The following is a 15,083-nucleotide window of genomic DNA, read 5'->3' on the forward strand; positions in this document are numbered from 1 at the left end:
TTGACCTCAGTGCCAGGGAAGCTCATAGAGCAGATTATCTTGAGTGTCATCACACGGCACTTGCAGGGCAACCAGGTGATCAGGCCCAGTCAGCATGGGTTTATGAAAGGCAGGTCCTGCTTGACGAACCTGATCTCCTTCTATAACAAAGTGACACGCTTAGTGGATGAGGGAAAGGCTGTGGATGTGGTCTACTGTGACTTCAGTAAGGCTTTTGACACAGTTTCCCACAGCATTCTCCTCAAGAAACTGGCTGCTCATAGCTTGGACTGGTGCACGCTTTGTTGGGTTAAAAACTGGCTGGATAGCTGGGCCCAAAGAGTTGTGGTGAATGGAGTCAAATCCAGTTAGAGGCCAGTCACTAGTGGCATTCCCCAGGCCTCGGTACTGGGGCCATTCCTCCTTAATATCTTTATCGATGATCTGAATGAGGGCATTGAGTGCACCCTCAGTAAGTTCACAGATGACACCAAGTTAGGTGCGTGTGTCGATCTGCTTGAGGGTAGGAAGGCTCTGCAGGAGGATCTGGATAGGCTGCACTGATGGGCTGAGGCCAAGGCCAAGTGCTGGGTACTGCACCTGTTGCGCAGAGCTACAGACTGGGAGATGAGTGGTTGGAAAGCTGCCTGGCAGAAGAGGACCTGGGAGTATTGGTTGGTAGTTGGCTGAATGTTCACTATAGTCAGGTGGCCAAGAAGGCCAACAGCATGCTGGCTTGCATAAGAAGCAGTGTGGCCAGCAGGTCTAGGGAAGTGATTGTCCCCCTGTACTCGGCTCTGGTGAGCCCGCACCTTGAGTAGTGTTGTTCTGGGCCCCTTGCTACAAGAAGGATATCAAAGTGCTTGAGCAAGTCCGGAGAAGGGCTACCAAGCTGGTGAGGGGCCTGGAGAACAAGTCTTATGAGGAGTGGCTGAGGGAGCTGGGTTTGTTCAGCCTGGAGAAGAGAAGGCTCAGGGCCGACCTTACCGCTCTCTAGAGGTACCTCAAAGGAGGCTGTAGCGAGGTGGGGGTTGGTCTGTTCTCCCATATGCCTGGTGACAGGACAAGGGAGAATAGGCTAAAGTTGCACCAGGGGAGGTTTAGGTTGGATATTAGGAAGAACTTCTTTACTGAGAGGATTGTTAGGCATTGGAACAGGCTGCCCAGGGAAGTGGTTGAGTCACCATCCCTGGAGGTCTTTAAAAGATGTTTAGATGTAGAGCTTAGTGATATGGTTTAGTAGGGGACTTGTTAGTGTTAGGTCAGAGGTTGGACTCGATGATCTTGAGGTCCCTTCCAACCCAGACAACTCCATGATTCTGTGATTCTGTAAGAATCGCAAGAAGGCCCCGACGGCCACAGCAGACCCTTGAAAAGAGGCTGACTTTTGAAAGACGGATACGCCCACAGTTAGCTCGTCAACCATGTTTCTGAGGTAGTGTTTTGTACGCCATGCGCTCGTAGAGAACGGCTCCGGGCGCACAGGCCAGACACCTCCAGCGGCGGGGCAGCTATTTTGTGGGGTGGACATCCCCCCCACATCCCCTCCGCAGCGCTCCCCGGCACCAAACACTCAGAAAAAGCAAATAGCGGGATAAAGCGCCGGCTCCCCCCTCGGCGAGGCCATACTCGGGTCGCCCCGCGGGGCCGGGCCACCGCCATTTCCGTGGGGCGGGGCTGAGCTGCGCCGGGGCTGGCGATGGCGGCGGCGGGCTCAGGGTCGCGATCGCTGCTCGCGGCGGCGGCGCGGCTGGGCCGATCCATGGCAGCTGCGCCCGCGGCCCGCCTGGAGAGCGTGCGGGCACTGACGGGTCTGCTGCGGGAGGCGCAGCACAGGTAGCGGGGAGGAGAGGCTGGCCGCCGCCACGTGGGCCGGGGGAGGGAGCTCCGGGGATCGGGGGGGAGGGGGGGTGGTCGCGGGACACACGATAGCAGTAGTCCTTCTAGGCCCCTGTGAGAGTGGCGGCTGCTAGGGGCAAGATGCAGCTGCTAGTGGCAAAATGCATCCTGGAGGGATGAGTAGGTGTGATTTGAGAGGGGTAAGGTGCTCCTGTAGCGGTTTCGTCCTGCTTGGCTGCAGCCCAAGCATGACCTGTGGGGTGAGGATGGTCTCTGTAGGCTCCTCACTGTGCAGCAGGGCAGGTTTGATTGGGAGGAAAGATGGATGTGCCTTGTAACTTCCAGTAGACAAAGTGAAAACATACTGTTACTGGAGAAAGCAAGAAGCTGATGTGGAGCATTGCTGTGCCTCTGAGGTCAGGGTTGGATGTTTGCAATGCCATGCCACACGTGCTTTAGCAGAGTTCTTTGGAAGTGTAGGGGTTCAGGTGTGAGTGTGCTTCTAAATGTGGTTTCAGCTCTTTCTGGAAGGTAGGAGGCTGCACAGATTGGTGTGGAGCTCATGGTCAGTCTTTGTAACAGTAGTTGAAGGCTGTAACATGTAGAAGGTTTGACCTCTTCTTTCCTAACTTAGTACAAAATTGTATTGTTGTTAATTTCTGGTAAAATTTCTGTTGATTTAATAAATACACATGTAGAAGTTGTGTGTGTGTGTGTGCAGGGGTTATACTTAAAACCACTCTCTTGTGGTCTCTGTATATACAGGGGAAGTCCCTTTTGGTTTTCTTGTCTGTTTCCCTGGGGAGACAGAAGGACCGTGCAAATTTTCGGCTTGTGCACCAATGCTTTCTCTGCCTGTTTCTTGCCTTCTTCCTCAAAACTTCTGTAACCACCTTTGACAGAGGAGTAGATATTCCCCAAATAACTGAGTTCTTTGGGCCCAGGTGGTCAGGTTGAAGAGAGATGCTGTCATTGCTCTTCCAAGAGGCAATTGCATCCCACAGGATGTGACTGAATAGGTATGAGAACAACTTGGGAAATACAGTGGGAAATACTGTTGGTGCTATTGAACTAGAAGGAACAATCCAGTGGCTGCTTGGTACTTGGGATGTACAGTGGTAATTCTTTTGTTACTATGGAATTGATAAATCTTCAGCGCTTGTGGTAACAAGATAGTAATAATAATAAAAAGTGAATGCCAGGGGTTTGTAATTCAGAAGCAAATACAGGAAGGAAAATAATGTCCCAGCTACGAGACTGCTGTGTGGAATTCAGCTGAACTCAAGTCTTCTGTGTGCTTCACTAGGGACTTCAAGCACCTTTAAGCAGATGACTCGATTTCTTTGTTTCTATAGAATCATAAAATATCCAAGTTGGAAGGAACCCTCAAGGATCATCAAGACCAACTCTTGGGTCCCTAAAGGACCACCACAAAAAAACACCACTGTCTCTCCTTTCTGATATGTGATAATCCACATTTATGTTCACAGTGAGGACAGGTGCTTCCTTGTGTACATCTCATTTGTTCTGTTAAGACAGGCAAAAATTTCATCTTTGTGTTTAATTGGAACACCTAAACTCTTGCTCTGTATTAATTGAATGAAATTTTTCTGTTTCAGACTAATATTAAGAGAAAATTTGTCACAGCAGCTTGAAACCCTTGTGATCCAATATCTGATCTAAACTATCATTTTTCTAGGTAACTTTCTAACAAGAGTAGAAACTTTTCCAGAATGACTTTAGGTTGTGCTTTCAACAGAATAAAGTGTTGCTAGAACACGTACTAAAGTACTTGCATCTTTTTTTTCATGTTTTACCCTTTTGTTTGGTTGGTTTTGTTTCTGTTTTATCTATTTAAAATAATCGAATGTTGCATACTAGTATACGTCTTGCCATGGCTACTGATTTCTTTATTTTGAAGCTGTGTCAGGAAATGACCCTTTTCAAGGGGTAATCCAACAGGTGGCACAGACAAATATAAAGGAAACTGCAATCAGACTAAGAATTGTGACAATATTACAATAATCTCAGTGTTGTATCTAAGTTCTGTATGACATCTTCACTCTATAGAGAAAGCATGGCTTTTGAGCATTTGGGACAGGACCCAGCTGGTTCTCCTTTACCAAACTGTAGCTCTTCTAATGCAATGTGTAGAAGAAAGGCTCTGTGCATTTACCATGTGTACTGTGGTACACCAGCCACTTAGTCTTCTTGTGGCTTGCGTATTTGTGATGAAGTGTCAGGAGCCATACCACTTTTTGCAAGTGGAAGGTTCGAGTCTTGTGATGTCTTAATATCTTAAAATCCAAACCAAATTCCAGACCTTCTTTCTGGTTATTCAAGTTCTGTTTACAACTGAGGGCCAGGTCTGCTTTTGGTCTTTCGTGTGCCATTTTATTTCCCCTCAATATTACTCTTTTGAAAAATATAGCTTTTTTTTCCCCTATAGATAATTCCCACTGATACTGTGTTGTGGTTTTGTTGTAGTATTGTTGATTCTCTTTTTGTCCTTTTTAAGTAGCTGGAGATAGTGTAAGGGTTTCAGTCTTGATCCACTGTGAGGTGTTGGTGTAAAATAAGTATTTCTTGGAGATCATATGTTTTAGTAATTTAATATTTATGTGGTTTGGTTTATGAAAGTGTAATCACTTTTGATAAAGGATAGATAGACTTTCTAGTTGTGTGTATGTGAGGATATCTGGGGGAGAAGCAGAATGCAAGTAATACTGTGTCATCTTGTTTGATCAAGAAATTTTAAAGTTCTTTAGGAATACTGTTGTGTTCTGTGTGAACATACTTTGTTTAATGTTACTTTCCTCTTTATCTTACTTTCTTCTGTCCTTAGCTTAGGAGTTATTTCTCAACCTTATGTCTTAGAACCTATCTTCCCTATTTGATCTTGAGCACTATGCAGGTCTGCTTAAGCTTCGAGGAAGCTGCAGCTGGATTTCCTTCCCCTCTCCCCAGTAAATTCATGGTATTGATACAGGTGTAGCTTCTTTTCACCAGCAGGCTATATCAAAAATGCCGTATCAATGGTTTTGATTGGTTGTCCTCATCTCCTTTATGAACATAAAATGAGGGGAAGAGTATGTGGATAGCTGCACTTGGGAAGTGTACAAACTAGGCCTATATGACAGACCTGCAGATGTGTGTGTTAGTCATGGGAATCTGGTAAACTGAACTGTTGGATTCTTCAGCATCTCTCTCATCCATTCACATTATTGTCTTTGTGCTTAAGGTTTTGTACTGTTTTCTTAAGTTTTGATATTTTAAGTAGTGGTGTAGTATTTGTTGTCTGCTGAAGTAGAGATTGGACTTTCCCTCTTGACTTTGATTTATACTCTTCAGAATGGTGGCTAGTGCAGACACCTGCTTTTGTCAAGACTTCTTGCTGTGGAGAAATTTGTGGCAGACTATTTTAATGAAGCTTCTGGTACATTTTTTTCTTTTGAAACATCTAGTGCTAGTAGCTGCATTTGCTAGTTAAAACAATTCCTGATTCTTAGAACAATATGCAGTGTCACGTTATCATGCAAGCTGTATACAGAGACTTTTTGTTTGTTTCTAAGGTTCCAAAGTGGTGTTGGAAAGCTGTGAGAAATACTAAGGCAACAGCATTAATTCTAAGCCGTAGTATTAATCATATTAGTAGTATTAATACGAAGTCTTTTCCTGAATGGCTAGTGGGATAATTGTGAACACATACTTTGTGCTTTCCACTTGAAGGATTTTGTTATGCTAAGGGTAGTTACATATTGTTGCAGAAATACCTTAGTGTTAAGAACAAGAAATATAACTGACATAATATTATCCTTTTTGATAGCAGAGCAGTTCTTGTGCTTACTACAAATTTGTTCGTTTCAGAGAAATGGCACAAGAAAGTATATTTCAGGATCTCCTCAAAATCCTGACCAAAGCCTTGAATGAAATTGAACAGGCCTCCAAAGACTCCTGTGAACTGCTGGATTTAGACACCTGTCTGTTGCTCGTAGCAGAGTGCTTCAGATGTCTGAGGAATGCCTGTGTTGAGTGTGCCAAGAATCAAGACGTCATGAGGTATAGTTTTGATCCATTTTAACCTGTACAAAATTATAACCTTCTGATGTTTGTGTGGTTTTATATAGAGATTCATATTTTATTCTGCTGTGTTAGTTGATTTATTAACTGGTATTTCGTGTTTGATTCAATCACTTGAAATGAAGTATGCAAGTAACAAAAATAGCTGACCTATTTGTAGGTCAGAGACAGGAGCACTGATGAATGATAGAAAGAAGCATTTGTGTTCTTAGTATGGGTTGATTATGCAAATGATATAAACCTTTTATAAGTTTCACTGTAGAACTATACTTTTTTCTCGTTCCTGTCATTATGTTTTGGGGGGTAATGTAATGAATAAGTAAGCAGTCTTAATTATCAGTTATATGATTTTTATTTTTTCTAAGTACATATAGATCTGTCTAGTACCTATGGCAAAGTACTGTATGTAGAACTCTACATTTCAGCCCTCACATGTGTACAGTTAATATCAATGCTAATAAGTCAGGCTGCTTAAATTATTCAGGCTTTTTTTTTTTTTTTTTTTTTTTTTTTGCCTGGGCCTGCTATAACGTTGAAGGGATGCTTGGGATACAGCTAGCTGTCATAACTGAAAACCTGGTAGTCTACCAGCTATTCAAAAGAAACTCTAAAACCAACCAACCAATCAAAACCAAAACCCAAACCTGCTTCAAATTTGCTAGTTCATGAAGAACTGGAATACCGTCATAAAATGTAGTTTCTTGAGACTTCTCAAATTTTATTTAGCTTAATAAAATTTAACTGGGACATGGGACAAAGTTCCAGCTGGGGCAGAATCTTTGTTAATGCTGTAGAAGTTGCAGGGCTGTTTGTAGAAATCATTAGTTTTAGAATAAGTTAAATCTGAGTTCAGGCTCCTACGTGTTTGTTTCTGGCAGTCCTAGCACTTGTGATCATGTTGTGGATCAAGAAACTGATCTGACAGAAAATATATTTGTTATTTTTGGGTGGGTGGTTGTTCAGCCAGCCTGGATTCCGTATTTGTAATGTATTGTAGCTCCTTAATCACTCATCTTAACAAAAGAGAGAGAACTGAATTGCATGTCTGGGATGGTAGTAGAATTGTCCTTTTCAGTAGCATGACAAGTACATTAATGTATTTATTATTATTAGCGTACATTAATGGGTCTAATTTTAACTCTCTCATGGAATTCAGATATTAAACCTGCTTCCAAACAGAAATGTGCTCTGCACTGGTTCTACCCATGCTGCTTACTTACCCTCTCTAAGCAGTTAGCATAGCCTTGCACATTTAGGAAGCTGGATGCTAATAACAGCAGTTCCCTTTAATTTGCAGGAGGAGGAAAGCCTGTGTGTATAGAAAGCTCTGATGGTGTTTGTAGCAGTGATTGGCTTTGTAGGTCGCTCTTTGGGTATTGTTTTGGCTTTGTAGCAAGGTAATGGTGTATGCACCACAGTGGCTGCTCTGAGCTAACAACATATTGGCCATATGTTTGTGCTGATTTTAAACAGTTGCAAATGCACAGCTTGTTTAAGGATTAAATATCTTTAATTATTAAAAGTTGTGAATAGAAGAAAAATTATGTGCCTTTGATTTTGAAGTGTGCAACATTCAGATATTCAAAAAAAGAAAAACTACAATTTTTTTTGACCAAAATCAAAACTGATTCTGTATTGGAAAGAATGTGATGATTGTAAACACATGGGTTGTTTAATAACTTTGAAACTACTGGGGAATATGAAGCTTTGTTCCTTCCAGTTTCTCTGTTTTGCATGTGTCCTGGTTTCAGTTAGGACAGAGTTAATTTTCTTCCTAGTAGCTGGTAGAATGCTGTTTTGGCTTAGGATGGGAAGAGTGCTGATAACACCCCGATGTTTTAATTGTTGCAGAGCAGTGCTTACACCAAGCCAAGGACGTCTCAGCTTCTTGCTCTGTCCTGCCAACGGGCAGGCTGGGAGTGTAGCAAGAGCTGGGAGGGGACAGCTGACTCAAACTAGCCAAAGGGGTATTCCATGCCATCTGATGTCATGCTAAACAATATATAGGGGTGGCTAGCCGTGGGAGGGGGGCTGGACTGCTCGGGGTTAGGCTGGGCATCGGTCAGTGGGTGGTGAGCAATTGCATTGTGCATCACTTGTTTGTACACATTATTAGTAGTAGTACTATTATCATCATTGTTGTTATTATTATTATTATTGTTGTTGTTATTATTTTCCTGTCTTAATAAACTGTCTTTATCTCAACTTGCGGGCTTCACTTTCCCGTTTCTCTCCCCCATCCCAGAGAGGGAGGGGGGAGGGTGAGCAAACGGCTGTGTGGTGTTTAGCTGCCGGCCGGGTTAAAGCACGACAGCATGCTATGAAGAAATTTGGGGTCTGAAGGAATGGGAAATGTTTTGATTTTAATGGATTGTATGTATACTGGTGTGCATGTATGCGTTTGATATCTATAAATCCATCCTTGGTTTCTTTTCTGTTGTAGAGAATAATGGGAAAGATAATTTGTTTGTCTAACACCTACAGAGGACAAATAGTTATTCTTCATTCATCTGTGATGATGTGATATTTTTGCAGTAAGTCATGCCTGGATGTGGAGGTTTGGCAGATACGGTATTATGAAGTTTCAGTCACTCTGTCTTGACTGATCTCTTCTCAAACAGCTTTACTACTAAAGTACACAAATGAGTTAAAAGCTGAAACTCCTTCCATTTATAATGTATTTTTTATTTTTTTTTAAACTCCTGTTGCATGTACATTCTGACACACATTGTCTACCTCTAGGATTGCTGATTTTTGGCTGTGGAATTATTTTGTCATTATTGATTCCAAATGGCCACACTTCTGGCAGGCTGTAAATTAGTTTATATTTACTGACACCCTGTGTTTCTAATTATAGCAGGGATAAATGATTACTTCATCTTCTTTGCTTCTTGCCCAGGGTTTTGTATGTTTCCCTGTTATTTGACCATGTTGTTTGTTTGATAGTAGTCACCAGTCACTTCTTCAGGGTTTTTAAGTACTTGCAGTTTATTACTAAATAGCATATATCATGGCTTTCCTTGGATGCTAGAACTTCAAGCAAACAAAACTGTTCAAATTACAGGAATAACCTGCTAGTTGTTAATATTGGATTTAGAAGAATAGCAAAATCTGAAGGGAAGAGTACTTAAGTCTGAATCTGTTGTGTCCAAAATTGTTATTGTGCGGTCTGATGAAGTCAAAGATATATCAATAGCCTCAACTTTTCCCACTATTCAATAAAGAGTGTCTTCTGAAGGTTCAGTGCGGGAATATTGCATCATGCCATTAAAAAAAAGCACGCCAGCATGAGAGGGTAGGTGATAGGCTTTTTGTGTGGCTTTTCCTAAAATTTGCTCTTGCTTTTTGCTGCAACACTAAATGAACTCAGGTTTCCTTGATCAGTCCAGACATAACTGCTTCCTCATTGTTCATTGGCAGCTGTTGGTCTAGGAGCTGAATGTTGTAGTTATCTGTAAGGATATGTGAAAGCTCAAAATAAGTATATAAGCTTTTGATTGTGTTTGTTTCCTATTCTTTAAAAGTTATTAAAAATTCAATTATGGCATCTCTTCTTTAACTACTTGTATTGGGTATAGAACTGTAATCACATAATATAGTTGCTATGGATTTCAAAGCAATTCATATTTTGTGCCTTCCCTCCATTGGTTATCATTAGAATGTACCTTACTTAGAGATAATACATAAACTAAGGCAACCAGGAATAGTGTATTACGTCTGAATTATTTTGAATGGTGATGTTGTGAAAATGTGAAAACTTACTCCTCTCTAGATGTTCTTTCTCTAATGTATTCTTAGAAAGGCATGGAGAAGCTTTACAAACAGAGAAAGGACACAAATCTTCTATCTTAAAGAAAACAGGATGTTTAACACCAAACTGTAGAAGTCTGAAACAAAATGTAAACCAGTTCCTTTCACTTCTGATGGCACTACTATGGCTACTGATACAGTCAGACCCAGTAGGAAAAACTCCTTAACATTTCAGAATTTCTGAAGATTAGTTGAAGACATGATACTAACTAAAGTGAAGAGGATTTTTGCTTTTTTGGGTTATATTTCATATGAAGTGTTCTTTATTTTTTCCAATTTTATAACAGGAACTTGGGTCTCATCACTACATCTGTCCATTTGATCAAACTGCTTGATGGAATAGAAATCAAAGGAGAACCATTACTGACTGGTAAGGCTGTAGATTTTGTTAAATACATCTGCACTGTATTTTTATGTGGAAAGTCATGTGGTGGTATGATGTCACCTTAATTTTTTTTTTTCATAAGCAAACTCAATTGTTTCTTGAACTGCAACATGCTAATTCTGTTTTTCCTTTTTTTTTCTTCCTTAATTTGGGTGGTAGAATAGAAAGGCAAAGGTATGTGTGCATAGTTGGTGTTTCAAAATTGGGTAAAAAGTGGGCCTTTTGTTATGCTACCTGAAAAAAAAAAAATCTCAGCCCCAGATATTTTATTTCTTTTTATTCTTTTCTTTTTCTTCCCCAGACTAGTTCCATTGTATTTTCCCTCAACTATTCCCTGTAGATTTTTAAAGATTTGTGGAAACTTCATTACCCAGGATATCTGAACTAGGAAAAGGCCAAGTTCTTATAGAATCTCCATTCAAAATATATTCTGTTGTTTTGCTGTTTCTTTATTTGATCTGTGCACGTAATGAAATAAGGAAATGTTCCTTTTTTTATTTATTTTGATGGCACTTGAAATAGTTGATATGATTCCAGGAAACAAATCTTGGCTATGAGTCAAGTTTGTTTCCAGGAAACAAATCTTGGCTGTGAGTCAAGTTTGTTTCCAGGAAACAAATCTTGGCTGTGAATTATTATTTTGTTTATTTTCATTTATGTACTGTTTGCTGGGTGGCCAGGGTAATAGCTGCCAAGAACCGATTTGAGTACTATTTACATGTCCTTAGTGGATGAGTTTTTTTTTTTTTTTTTTTTTAATTAATATAGTGAATAAAAAATGTCCTTCTTGTCTAATGCCAGTTATTACTAGTGATTTCTACAAAACTCATTTCACCAAAAATTAAGACATTTTTCAGTATTTCTTTTCATGTTCTGCGTTTCTCTGTGTGTGTATGTTGAGCTTGATATAGGGCATTGGATCACACTTCACTGTCTTGGATCCCCTTTGCCATCTGTGTTTGTAGAGAGTAGGAAACATTTGGTTTCTCTTGCTGCTTTTATTTCTTTTCACTGCTGTTACATGGAAGAGGTTTTTACTGGGTTCCTGTTGCTGCTTTTCTCTAATTTTGTGAAAGCAAAACTACAGAATGGAAATAGAGTAACCTGCTGTTCAACACCTTTATGAATCTGGGGAAGTTCAGGATATTGCTTTTCCTTTTGCTGCTATATTTGGCTCTAAATGAAGCCTTTCGGGCATGTAATGGCATTATGCTTAAGCCATGTTTACTTCTTCATCTGCTGGTGTAATCCTTCTTCCAGGGGCAGACTGGTAGTGCAAGCACAGTCTTTCAGTGGAGGAGGACAAGGACTAAATCCTTTGGATGGCAGAAGGAGGGTTTGCTTGATTAATGTGAAGAGGAGGAGTGACTCTCAAGCTGTGTCACAGAGTCAGTCATGCCTTGGAAAAGGCATGAAGGCCAAGAGTGTCCTGACCAACAATTGTGAACCCCATTGTAGACCAGTAGGAGAAAAGGAAAAGTGATAGGAACTAGATAAGCTGGTATTGCCCTGCACAAAATTGTATGTGGATGGGTCATTGGCAGCAGTAAGATTGAAAGGCTGTCCTGGGGAATTGGACTTCACACCTTCAGCTTATTCACAGCATCAGGAGTTGTAGTGTGGAATCAGTGGTTCCTCACAGCATCTGGAGGAGAGTGGGATGTACCTTTTGTTGGGTACTTACATGGCATGAGGTTTTCCCCTCAGTCTTGTGGCAGCTGATGCCTCCTTGATGAGCTATTGTAAGGACATGTGCTGTTCCTTTTCTGTTGGGATCTGAGCAAACTGCAGTGAATGCTGTTCAGCAGAAAAGAGGGGAAAGAGCACAGTAACTTGAGTAACTGCTTCAGACTCCTTTTCCTATCTAGAGGATGTTTTGAAACATCTTTAACACCACTGGAAACAAGGGGGTGGGAAATTAACCAGAAGGTTGTTAACAATAATTCCATAAAAAAGTGTTTTGTGGCTGTTACACTGCGTAGCCATTCAACATAGGATTTAAACGACAAAATGAGTTTGAGTTATAATTAATTTTTTGATATATTGACCCAGAGTAGTTGGTTCACGTGATACTGTATGTAGCATTGATCTTGTTGGGAAATATCTGTAACTAGAAGGGTTTAGGTACTCCACTTATGTTAGTACAACAGCAACAAAAAAATGGAGACAAGTGAATGTTGCTAATTCCATGCTGAATGATCTGGTGAACTTTGTTCCAAGTGAAAATTGTGCTCTAGGCACTACCATAATCACCTTCCATAGGGTGTGCTTCAGAAGTTAACAGTTATATTCAACAGTGGATTATTAACTATACTTTGAAAAAGTTTGGTAAATTCTGAAATCGGACTTGGAAAACATTGTTGAAACAAAAGAAAACCATGAAATTAGTGTTACTGTATTTATTAACTATATTTCTGCTTCATTGTTCTTTTTATATTTCATGTGGGGAAATAAGGTCACAAGGCAAAGAGTCACATGTGTATTTTGTTCTAGCAGATAATAAGGTGTTAAGTAGCGTATTTCAAATTGTTCATTTGGATATGTGTCCTGTTTCTTTGTTTAAATTGGTGCTTGAATCTGATGATCAATCTTCATGTCTGTTTATATCCTTAAGGTCTTTTAAATACCTTCAAGTTGCTTCCATAGCAAAAGTCTACATAAAATAAAAGGATAAAGAAGTAATTCTGTGTTGTAGAGTGAACAACACTAAGTAAAGTTTCAGTTTGTTCTGTGTGAAAACTTCCCAAACCATGTCATTGTAGGCTAAATACATTTGAACTTCCAATTGTATTGTATTTATGAGGAAGAGAGATTGAAAATTCTTGAGGCAGACTGAAAAAAATCTTTTAACCCGATCTGTGATTTGTTTTCACTCTTTTATCCATTGGTAACCATTAAGTCTCTGAGTGGTGTGGTACTTTTTAAAGAAATATCAATATATTTACAATTTATGATAGATTAAAAAAGAAATAAAGTATATATATGCCTTTGATAGTACTTTAACCAGTGTGTTTGTTCTCAGGGAGGGAAAGAAATGCCTGTTGGGATGATATATTAGTGATCAAAGCAGCAAAAAAAAAAGGAGATGCACTACAATGAGCTGTGATTAAAAACTTTCTAAGATTTGTTCAATTAAATCTAGTCTTCAATGCACCTTCTCTGCTAGGAAAAAAAACACCTTATTTTTATAAAATAACTCATTTTTAATAGTTTATCTTAGGCCCACCTATGATATACATGGTTAATATGGTTAATATTCATTATCTTTACTGAGGCAACCCTGCTGCAAATTTTCAGCTGTATTTGGTTTATGTGACGATGGCTTGATGGCAGGGGGGTGCAGGGGTGGCCTCTGTGAGCAGAGCCCAGCAGCTTCCCCATGTCAGATCAGAGCCAGCTCCACACAGCTCTGAAGGGACCTGCTGCTGGCCAGAGCCCAGCTAGTGAGCAGTGTTAGTTGTGCATCTGTGGGAGCAGATTGAATAAAGGGAAAAAAACTGCTGGGCAACAGCAGCTGGGAGAGAAGAGTGAGAAGCAGCCCTGCAGCCCCCCAGGTCAGTGCAGCAGGAGAGCAGGAGGTGCTCCAGGCAGGCAGCAGCAGTTCCCCTGTGGCCTGTGGAGATGCCCCTGGTGGAGCAGGCTGTCCCCCTGCAGCCCATGGGTCCCACATGGAGCAGATCTCCATGCTGCAGCCTGTGTAGGAGCCCCCAGTGGAGCAGGTGGCTGTGGCCTGGAGGAGGCTGTGGCCCATGGAGAGCCCCCACAGGAGGAGGCCCCGGGCCAGAGCTGCAGCCCATGGAGAGGAGCCCACACAGGAGCAGGGGTCTGGGGGGAGCTGCCGCCTACCCGTGGGGGACCTGTGCTGGAGCAGTTTGCTCCTGGGGGATGGACCCCATGGTATGGAGCCGTGTGGGAGCAGTTCTTGAAGAGCTGCTACCTGTGGGCAGCCCCCACAGGATCAGTTCAGGAAGGATGGCATCCCGTGAGAAGGACCCCACATGGAGCAGGGGCAGAGAGCCACTGTGAAGGAGTGGTGGATATGCAGTGTTAAGGACTGATCGCAGCCCCCATTCCCCTGTGCCACTCAGGGGATGGAGGTAGAAGAGGGTGGATGAGGAAGGAGAGGAGGAATTAGTTTGCTTTTATTTTCTCACTGCTCTAATCTGTTAGTGATAGGCAATAAATTCCATTAATCTCCTTATGTTGAGTCTGTTTTGCTTGTGACAGTAATTGTTGAGTGATCTCCCTGTCCTTTTCTCAACCCTTGAGCCCTTTTCTGTTGTATTGTCTCTCCATCTTCCTTTGAGGAGGTACAGTGAGAGAGCAGTTGTGGTGGAGTTCAGCTGCCTAGAAGGGTAAAACCACCACATCAGTGCATCACATTCTTTTTCTTCAATAAAAAGCTAGATAAATTCCTGTATGCTTGTAATGTACTTCTCCTGTCCAGATGTGGAAAAAGATGTACATGTTATGCCATTAAGGCAATGGGCCAGAAAAGCTGAAGGTAAATTAGCATATCTTACCTGGAGAAACTCCCTAAGGCTTCACATAGTCTAAAAATAACTAGTTAATTCCTCAATATGACACACAAAGATAATCCAGTACCACCTGTGAGCCAACCATCCCTGTAATAAATTTCTTTCTTTTTAATACATATACTAAAAGAGCATTTTTAGACCTTTCACTTACAGATAATTGTTGCTACTCTTCCGTTGTTCTTACTTCCTAATCTTTATTTTCAGTTGCACTCCATAGCCTAATTTGTCTTGAATTTCCTTAAATTACATAGTTGTAATTTGTGTTGATCCATTCATATTTTGTTGCAATCGGAGAAGGAAAACTTCTTTAAGTTGTTGTCTTTCACTGTGCTTGCTACAATTAGATGAGTGTAGGGAGTTGCTTAGTGTCCTTGCCCTGCAACTGTTTAGTGGTTTGTAGCCCTTCTATGCAGGGTCAAGACAGATTTGTGTCAGATAAGTCACACATACTT

General features: G+C 41.2%; 1 protein-coding gene across 1 annotated transcript in view; it reads left to right on the forward strand.

The window, feature by feature from the left end:
* Window positions 1-1,686: 1,686 nt before the first annotated feature.
* Window positions 1,687-15,083, forward strand: part of ATXN10 (ataxin 10) — a 109,783-nt gene continuing 96,386 nt past the window's right edge. The window contains exons 1-3 of the mRNA XM_084296947.1: window positions 1,687-1,815; window positions 5,686-5,877; window positions 9,996-10,078. Of these exons, the coding sequence (XP_084153073.1) occupies window positions 1,742-1,815; window positions 5,686-5,877; window positions 9,996-10,078 (349 nt within the window). The 5' untranslated portion in view covers window positions 1,687-1,741. The remainder of the gene's footprint in view (window positions 1,816-5,685; window positions 5,878-9,995; window positions 10,079-15,083) is intronic.

The sequence above is a fragment of the Netta rufina genome (assembly GCF_964035555.1).
Source record: "Netta rufina genome assembly, chromosome: 1".
NCBI lineage: Eukaryota > Metazoa > Chordata > Aves > Anseriformes > Anatidae > Netta > Netta rufina.